Source organism: Micromys minutus, assembly GCF_963924665.1.
Source record: "Micromys minutus genome assembly, chromosome: 10".
NCBI lineage: Eukaryota > Metazoa > Chordata > Mammalia > Rodentia > Muridae > Micromys > Micromys minutus.
This window is the reverse complement of record NC_137979.1, coordinates 42,144,608-42,154,394: the sequence shown is the minus strand read 5'-3', so window position 1 is coordinate 42,154,394 and position 9,787 is coordinate 42,144,608. Positions and strand designations below refer to the sequence as shown.

The 9,787-nt window shown below is 51.1% G+C and overlaps 1 protein-coding gene across 1 annotated transcript; it reads left to right on the top strand.

Annotated features, from left to right (window-relative positions):
* Nucleotides 1–3,923: 3,923 nt before the first annotated feature.
* On the top strand, nucleotides 3,924–8,192 carry DLX4 (distal-less homeobox 4; the record flags this gene model as incomplete). Its single annotated transcript, XM_080923549.1, has 3 exons — nucleotides 3,924–4,212; nucleotides 7,461–7,648; nucleotides 7,950–8,192. 3 exons carry the CDS (start codon nucleotides 3,924–3,926, stop codon nucleotides 8,190–8,192), a joined length of 720 nt encoding a protein of 239 aa, XP_080779675.1.
* Nucleotides 8,193–9,787: the final 1,595 nt, after the last annotated feature.

The window sequence follows — 9,787 nt, the reverse complement described above, 5'->3', positions numbered from 1 at the left end:
CAGCAAAGCCACCCTTACACTTTACTGAGCCCTGCGAATGTGCTCCGGAAAGCCCGTGGCTGTGAGCTGCCAGGAAAACTCGCAGAGGACTCAGCTATAGGGGGAGCAGAAAGCAACCTCAAGCAAGGAATATAGCCTAGATAAACCCGAAAATTAGCAAAACCGAAGCGTGAGCGGGGTGCACTAATAGAAGCCTTTAATCTCACCACTTGGAAGACAGAAGCAGGGAGATCTCTGAAATCTCTGTGGGTTCCAGGATAGCCTGGTCTACATAGGGAGTTCCAGGATAGCCAGAGCTACATGGTGGCTAGAAAAACAAACCAACCAACAAACAAACAAACAAAAACCCGCACAAGCGCCATACTGACAGTACTAAGCACCATTGGGATCAGGTTGCTCCAACTTCCCAGCCTTCCTGCTACGCACACCTCCACTAATAGTAATTACAGAAAAGGGTTACTTTGTCTTTCCTCCTTCCCTTGCTTTCCCTCCTTCCTTCTTTCTCTTCCTCTCCCTCACTCTCTTCCTCTCTTCCTTTTCTCCTTCTTAGTTTTATGTCCTTGGATTCTTGCAAACCATCATATAGTGAACAGAGGGTCGGAATCTCCGTTCAGCTCCTGCCTCTCCCTGAGCATTCTAGCAGGAACTGGCTGACCAAGTCAGCTACATGAAGGCTGTGCTGGAATGGAAACCCGGGTCTTCCCCTTCTCCCTTCTCACCAAGCACTGCCCTCCCTAGCTCACAGGCCATTACTTCCGCCTTTCTTAAGGTTAGGAGGATGATTCTGTTTTGGGGTACCCAAGATGATGCCTAGGTTTGCCAGCGAGTGCTTGGGTTCCTCATACCTCATGCTGAAGGTGGAATGAGGCAGGTGATGTTGGAGGGAGACAAAGAGTAACTCCCTTTCTTAGCAGGGTTCTTGTGAGGATGCACAGAGCTTATGGGATAGATAGGGTTGCCTTGTATGTACAGGGTCCCACTTTCCTTCAGGGTGCTCCTAAGCACATAGGGAAGCTCAGAGAAGGCATTCACTAAGGACCTCTGCCCTTCCTCTAGCACAGAAAGGATTCTGTGATGTCCCCATGGAGATGTCTCCCATCTTGCTTCCCATTCTAGCTATAAAGTATCCCCTATGAAACCTGCGCTCACAGCCAGCCCCACCTCAAAGAACATCCTCCTCCTTTGACTCTTACAGCCATAGAAGCCAGCTCTGGAAACACCATGGCAGCCTCCCTTCTGAAGAACAGCACAGCCAGGAGGTGGTAGTGGTGCATGACAGACAGACAGACAGACTCTCAACCCAACACACAGGAGGCAGAGGCAGGTGGATCTCTGAGTTCAGTTCCAGGACAGCCAGGGATAAACAGAGAGACCCTGCCTTGAAAGAACTGAACAGTGCTAGAGAAAGAAGTATCTTCAGATGCTCATAGCCCCAGCTCTAAGGAGGGAGGCATGCTGAAACCCAGAAAAAGGTTAACTTACCAAGCAAACGCCTACACCTTCCCCGGCCAACCAAACAAAGGGGGTACAGGGTAGAGACCTCTATGGCAGTGGTGAGCGGGCATTTTCCCGGAGAAACTAATTTCTGTGCAGCAGGTGATAGTGGGTGGTGGTGGTGAAAGCAGATTATTTTTCCTCCTGTCCGTGAGTCTCAACAGTCCCAATCTATAGCTCCTAAATTTTTCTTTTTGTTTATTTGTTTTTATGTTAGGTGTATAGGTGTTCTCTCTGGGCACTGAATGGATGCCTGGTGATCAGAGAGGCCAGAATGGGTCCTCAGATCTCCTGGAACTGGAATTGCATATGGTTGTGAATCTCTGTGTGGTTGCTGGGAACTGAACCTGATTCCATGGAAGAAGCAGCCAGTGCTCTTAACCAGTGAGCCATCTTCCCAGTCCCAGACTTTGTCTATTTTAGAAGTCCTACATCTGCCCCAGTCCGGTGCCTTCCCTTCATTTACTCTTCCAGTCTTGCCTTTCCTCTAATAGCTGTCTGTCTTCTTTCATCTACCCAACACCCTAGATTGTTACTCTGAGCCCTGACGTGTGTGTGTGCATATGTGTGTGTGTGTGTGTGTGTGTGTGTGTGCAAGCATGAAGATAACTTAGGTAACAAAGGGACCAAGTGTGTGGGTTTTCTAAGGAGTCTGTGAGGACTTGTGGGCAGCGATGGTGTTGGCCTTTGTCTTTAATCCCAGCACTCCGGAGGCAGAGAAAGGTAGATAGACCGCTGAGTTCCAGGGCAGTCTGGTCTACAGAATGAGTTCAGAACAGCCAGCATTACACAGAGAAATCCTGCCTGGGAAAACCAAACCAAACCCAGAGCTGTCTCGTTCATTATGTAAAGCAGCTTAGATGTGTAGGAAAGGACATCTCCCATATATGCTCATACGTTTGGACAGCCTTATTTTTGAGAAGGAACATCAGTTATTTGGCTTGTAATACATGGGCATATGTCCCAGGTTAGCATAAAAAAGATTATTACATTTGTTTATTTTTGTGTTATGCATGTGTGTTCACATGTGGAGCTCGAGAGACTACTCTCAGGAGTTTGTTCTTTCCTTCCATCATATGGTTCTGGGGAATCCAACTCAGATCGTCAGGTTTGGTGGCAAGTCTGTCTACTGAGCCATCTCATCAGCTTTAATACTGAGCTTTTATTCAAAGAGTGGCCCGTGTTTGGGTATGCAACTGTATATACACCACACCCTAAAGTCTTTGCAGGTCCATAAATGAGCCTCTTTTCGTAGAGGAATATTGGTATATGACAATATATGTTGGATGAAGTCCCTGTGTATTTTTGTCCATGTGGCAACAGATGCTTGCATAGATGGATACATATTCATTAAGGCCTTCTGTCCTGCTTACTGGCAGGTCCTGAACACAGCCTGGAAGTACAGAGGAGCTAGCCATATTTTCTGTGCCCTCCCAGGAGTCATTAAACTAGATTCATCCCCACTCCCAGATTTTGCCCCAGTTCCGGGGAGGCTACATTTTGCACAGAATGCCAGGAAAGGCGGGGCTAGGTACAGGCGAATCCCAGACAGCCGATTCTCTACAGCAGCCTCAAGGGCCTGCAGGAGCTGTGGTGTCGCAACCAAACCGGGGCCCCTGCCGGAAGCGGAAGCTTGCATTGGGGGTGGTGAGGCGCAGTCGCGGCGGTCGCGGCGTGCCAGGCTCTGGGCGCTCGGCGGGGGCGTGCGCGCCACACGCGTGCAGGGCAGGCTGGGCGCCAGGCGGCAACCTCCAGGCCCCAGCGTCTGTTTACCAACAAACTGCCATCGCTCTGCAGCTACGCATTCCGACGCGCTGAATAAGTGGCCGGGGCTGGGGATCTGCTTTCCACTCCCTCGCAGAGCCCTAGCAGCGTGGGGCCATGTAGACCCGTGCGACGCGCAGAGCGCGAACATAGGTTCTGAGTCCCCAAAGCGTCTCTAGTTACCACGCACCTTCCCTCGTCCACCCCAGACCCAATTTCCTACCACCTTGAACATCGTTACCGAGACTTTCTGACTCTACTGATACCTCAGAAAACTCGAGAGTAGACGTAGGGATATAGGGTCTGGAGCTTGCACCCCTCCCATTTCCCGGTGCACGCTAACACGGGGAGGGGGCGGGCCCAGCTCTGAACCTCCCTGAGGTCACCATGCAATAGCCAATCCGGGGTGTCTAAATGGGCGGGGGACCTCTGGGGTCCCGGGGACCGAACCCAGAGGAAAGATGGGGGGAGGGTAAAACCACGGGGCACCCCCAAACCACTTTTCCGGGTGCGACGTCTCTGCCAGAAAAGTCTTAAGATACTTTTCCTGGGATCTGAAGTGTAAGGGTGGCTTGTTGGAGCTGGAGGCTTTGGAAGGAGCTGGCAGAGAGAGTAGACGATGTGCGGGGACATGACCTAGGCCCTGTGGTCCAGCATCGGCCACAATGACCTCTTTACCCTGTCCCTTTCCTGGCCACGGTGCCTCCAATGTAGTCTTCCCGGACCTCGCCCCCTCGCCTTCAGTAGTGGCTGCTTACCCGCTTGGACTATCCCCTGGAACCACAGCTGACCCCGATTTGTCCTACTCCCAGCCCTATGGCTACCTCCTGTCCTATTCCTACCGTGGGCCAGCAACCCCAGGAGACTCCTACCTGCCCAGCCAGCAACAATCGGCGGCGGCACCGTCTCAGCCCTTTCACCAGCGGGCTGAACACCCTCAGGAACTCGAAGCAGGTAAGTTTGACCGCGGCGGCTCTTCTCACCTCTGGGGTCTGGGTTGTCTTTGCATAAATTTCGCGCTCTTCTGCTTGCGCGCAGCTAGCGGGATTCAAATGTTTTGCCGATACCCTGGAATCTGCGGTAGGGGGAGGGCGAATGATGGGGGAGGAGCGGAGGCAAGTTGATCTAGGTCTCCCTTTTTAAATCCAACCTGGTTTGGTTTCGATTTGCAATTTTGTAAAGCCAGGCAGGAGGGCTCCCTACCCCATTCCCTGGAGCAGTGGAGTTGTGTGTGTACCTGTATAACGGAAAACTGCCATAATCCAGATCGAGGGGTGGAGACCTAACCCCTTCTCCGCCATTCTCCTCATCCTTCACTCCGTTCCGACACTATCCCTTTTGAGCTCTGGTCCTAGAAACCAGTATATAAACCAAACACTACTAAACAGAAATCAATTCCCAGTTGGAGGTAGGTAGACAACTAGGCGGGGTTCTTTCTCCTTTTGGGGCTCCACCCCCTTCTTAGAGGTGCCTACCCCTGTCTGCTAACTGGACCCTGCAGAATCTGGGTGTAGGACCCCAACTGTTGTTCAAAGAATAGACTTACAGGCTGGTCTGTCAGTCTTAAGGTCTTTCCCTGGCCTCTGCCTTGCTCCTAACCCATCCTTACTGTCCATCTTCATCCTTGACTTTGAGATACATTAGACCCAGTTCCTGTTGCCTGCAGCAAAATCTGAGCTCCGGAGAAAATGCTCACTGGAAGGCTTTGGTGAAGACAAGGCAGCATCTGGCCTTCCTAGCCCCAACTTACAGTCCCTGGCTAGCCGGTTGAGGATGCTATGCATCTGCCCACTGACTCCTGGAGCATCGAAATGTTCCATCTGTTCTTGCCATAGTCCTCAAAGATGCATATCTGCCATGTGATTTTACATAGTCAGCCCCAGATCAAGATGTTTCCTCTCCTTTTCCCTTGTCATTCTGGCATAAATTTATGACACCCCTCTCCCCTAAACCAAAGACACACTAGAATAGGGGCTCAAATTTCTTGACTATGGTTGGAGAAACTGAGACAGAAAGAAAGGACTTGTATAGATCCAGGATACGACTTCTTTTTCCAGGCTCCTGGCCTTGGGCAAATTCACTTTCCTCAATGAACGGAACTTCTCAGGAGCCCAGAAAGTTAACAGCCTTCTGGGGCAGAGTGGGGGTGGGGCTGCTGGGTCTCCTAGGAGGGGGAGCCGTGGGGGAGGGGTAGCAGAGTTTTACATACGAATCTACAAAGGAACCCCTTAGACTCTTCTTTTTAGATATGCTAATATACACTGTGGAGGTAGAAGCCAGGGGAATCCTGAGTTTGAGGACAACCTGGGTAACCTGCTATACATGGCGTGTGTGCCCACGAGGACTGTGTGCATTTTGGGACTGGGGCGGAAGAACCCGACCTTATTGGAGACCTATCCGGCAGTAAGGTGGCATCGGCTTCCCTAAGCCTTCCCTTGCTTGATCCAAGAACAATGAACTGAGGAATTCTTTCTATTATGTACTTTACCCGGATCCAACGAAAAATAAATAAGAGACACGTTCACAAGCAGATACTTAAAAAAAAAAATACCGTCGCATTTTGCTATTGAAATTGTGTGGGCCGCCCATTTTTGAGTGAATAATTGGGGTATGAGAAAGAGCTTGGGGTGTCCTACACCCGTAATACGTGTGCGCCTCAGTCCCAGGGAGGCATTTGGCTCAGAAAGAGCCTCAGCAACACCCAATTGAGGCTGCGGGTGCGGCTGCCGCGCCTCCACGGAGGCCCTGGGGACCCGTTATCACGACAGGGGGAGATCCAGTTGTGACTTGCCAAAACTAGTGTGGAAAAGGCAGCTGTTCCGGAAGGCACCTGGAAGACGATCTGCTCTGCGAATTCAGCAATCCAGAATGCCTTCCTTCACTCTCTGCTCGTTGCTACCCGAACTGCCGATCCGCGCGGTCCAGCAGTCAAGAAGGCACCGGTGGTTGCTTGACTGCCAGCCCCAGCAGTAGGGTCGAAGTAGGAGGGACAAGAGAGGCGCGAGGCAGGAGCGGAAACTCAATGGTTCTTCTCGGAATTGGATGAGGTTGAGACCCAAGGGACAGGATTTGAGGATTACAACCCCCAAGGCCACCCGTGAGGGATTGGGGGAGGTGAAGGCAGCGGTGACTGCTGCCTACCAGCGAGACCCGGATGAACTCAGCCAGGATACAGGGTCATCTCACCGGCTCTATTCTGGGGTCCTCATAGTAGACCAGCATGGAATGAGGCAACTGTCACTCCAACATTTTGTCTCTTGGGCAGGCATTTTGCCTCTTTGTCTTCCCATTTCTCATCCTTTTGGATAGTCTCAGTATCCCATAAAGTGGTCCAGGCTGGGGCCCAGGTTTCATGAATGGAAACCCAGTCTTGATGCCAACCGGAAGCCTGTCCCTGGGAAACCAGGCTGGTAGTGGGAATTGGGGCCCTATGGAGGACACCAGACCTTATGCCACAGCCTAGTAGTGTAGTGATACAATCTAACAATCCGTATTGCTGGCAATTGTTAACCTTTCTGGACCTACCATGAGGGAACCACGCAGTACTTGTGGCCCACTGGAAAACAAGGCTACCACAAGCCCAGCTAGCTTCTAGATCCCTGAAAAGCCTCCCCTGAGCTAGCCAGCTCACAGGGAAGAAAAGGATGGTCCTTTTTACTGCAGGGTACATCAGGGCTCACCTTTCCTGCTTGATATTAGCATTTAAGGCTTGGCCCCTTTAAGAAGCAAGAGGTTGCCAACATTACCTCTGAGGTTTTCTAGGTAATTGCTTCTAGGTTTCTTGAGTCCTGGATGCGTTGCTCTGTTGTCTCACCTTGAGACCTTAGCCCAGCTCTCCATGAGTCCCCCTGCTCTATTCTAAACAGGCCCACCAACCCAACCTACCAACACCCTGCCCCCTCCCTGCAGGAGCCTGGGCACCCTTACTTGGGCCCTTGCCCTTTTCTTAGGTCTCATAATGTTAGCCTCAACGGGACAAGAACTCAGGAACCACAGCTTGTATTAACTGTTGCCCGTGTTGAAATGGTAGCGATAGGGAAGGCTCCCACCACTGCACACACATGGAGGCCCAGGTTGATGGTGAGGGCTGCAGTTGTTTTTGCTGATTGCCCATGGTATGGGGTACAATGAGCTTATTAAAAATGCCTGACTTACCTGGTCACTTCGCATGCTTACAGCTCGGTGTTCTTTTACCCCTCCAGAATCAGAGGAACTGGCACTGTCTCTGGAGCCCTCCCAGCAGTCCCTGACCAGGAAGCTGCGCAAGCCTAGAACCATCTACTCCAGCCTACAGCTGCAACACCTGAACCAGCGTTTCCAGCATACCCAGTACCTGGCCCTGCCCGAGAGAGCTCAGCTGGCAGCGCAGCTAGGACTCACCCAAACCCAGGTAGAGCCAGTCCTGTCCCTGCCCTGTGCAAAGCTTCCTAGTCCCTGCTTTCTGAGAACCCACAAAGGAGTCCCGTGGTTTTGCTGACGCAGCTCTCCATAAGGAGTGCCTGCCCATAGCTGGTCTGCAGCATGAGCTGGGGGTATATATTAGAGGGGTGCACCCAGACAGGAAGCTGAGAGTGAGGGATTCCAGAACTGAAGGGCTGGAACCAAGGTTCCTGGGACTCACTCTCTGTGGCCAGGTCCCTTTCCACACCTTTCCTTAGACACTCCTAATCTGTCTTCTTTTCCTCCCAAAGGTAAAGATCTGGTTTCAGAACAAACGTTCCAAATATAAGAAGCTCCTGAAACAGAGCTCTGGGGAGCCGGAAGAGGACTTCTCTGGGAGACCCTCCTCTCTGTCTCCCTACTCTCCAGCCCTCCCTTCCATCTGGGGTCTACCCAAGGCAGGCACCCTGCCTACCAGTGGCTATGACAACAGCTTTGGTGCCTGGTATCAGCATCACTCCCCAGATGTGCTGGCACTGCCTCAGATGATGTGAGTCTGGAGGGAGGCCCTCCTGTCAAGCCCAGGACCTGCGCACCTGCTTCCCTTCTGGGAGGAGAGGAAACAAGCTCCAGATGGATTTTCTCAGAAGACAAGAAGCTAAAGGAGAAAAAGGAAAGGAGAGAGTGGAAGCCTGGCTCTCTGAGCCAGAGAGCTAAATCAGGGGCTTTAGATTGCCACCATCTTGCCACACCCTCTCCCTTCAAATGACTGAAGCCCCAGCACAGACTAGGATCTAAACCAGGCAGAAAACAACTATTATTCCTGGCCTGCACCGAGGGGGCCCAGATAGCCCTTCTGTGAACAAAACCAGACGTGGACACAGAGTCTCTGTTGTTGGCTACCATAAAGTCTCCGATTTTCATTTACTGATTATTGGTGGTGGCCCAGTGGTCGAGTAAATGTTTAACATGTAAGAGGTCCCAGCATCAAAACAAAAACATGGAGTATTGGCCTGTGGGCAGCTTATGTATGTTTCTCTGGTTTGAATGGCTCTCTACTGCCATATCTACCCATTTTGAGTTGATAGTCGTGGGCTTAATCGTCCAGATAATTCAACGGGTATGTATTAAGAGCCTAGACCCACTACTCTCCATCCTTAACACCGAACAAGTTCACCTGCACATATTGTTGGAAGCCCAGAAGGAGAAATGGGACAAACTCTGGACCAGTGCAGGCATAGCTGCAAAGGTGGGGTAGCCTTGGCATCTCAGCTCCTCACTGTTGCTTCTATCTAAGAAACTGCTCCAAGTCATTGCTGCTCTGTCCAGCATTCCCAGGGACTTGTCATCTCTCAAAGCCTCAGAGATTAAAATGTATACAAAAAGGAGGAGGAGGAGTCCTGCTGTTAGGAATATTTGTCTCCGGTGTTCATCCTGGTTGGAGCTAGCTGCTCTGCCCATCTTTTCTCTCTCAGCTGATATCTCCTCCCCTTCAACAGAAGACATAGACACTACTTTTTAAATTAATGATTTATTTATTTTATTTTCTATGCACTGGTGTTTTGCCTGTATATATATATATATCTGTGTGAGGGTATTGGGACCCCTGAAACTGGAGTTACAGAGTTGTAAGTTGCCATGTGGGTGCTGGGAATTGAACCTGGATCCTCTGGAAGAGTAGCCAGTGCTCTTAACCACCGAGCCATCTCTCCAGTCCAACAGTAGATTCTTTTTTTGCCTCTGCTCTGTGGTTCTAGCTCTGGAACATCCTAACACTGCCTATGGCTCCATATGAAATGGGAAGATGTTCATACACAGTCAGAATGGTCTTCCCCAGCAGACACCTCCTGAGGCCAGTTGTGGAGGGGGCAAGGTCTTAGCCAGGGGGCTCTCTACCTTTAGTCGTGGCTTTCCTTGGGAGAGGACTGAGTTAGGTCAGTCCTTCTAAGTGACCTGCTGGAGATGGAATGGCTTTAGCCTACAGAAAGGGGTGGGGGAGAAAGAATACTAGAAGGAACTGGAATTCTCCATCTAATACACATCTATGGGATCACCTGCTTGGTCGCTCCTAGGGAGAGCAGCATGGTCACCAGGACAGGTGCTTCAGGCTGACATGTGGCTGAATGGAGGACTGGAGGCAGTGGGACAA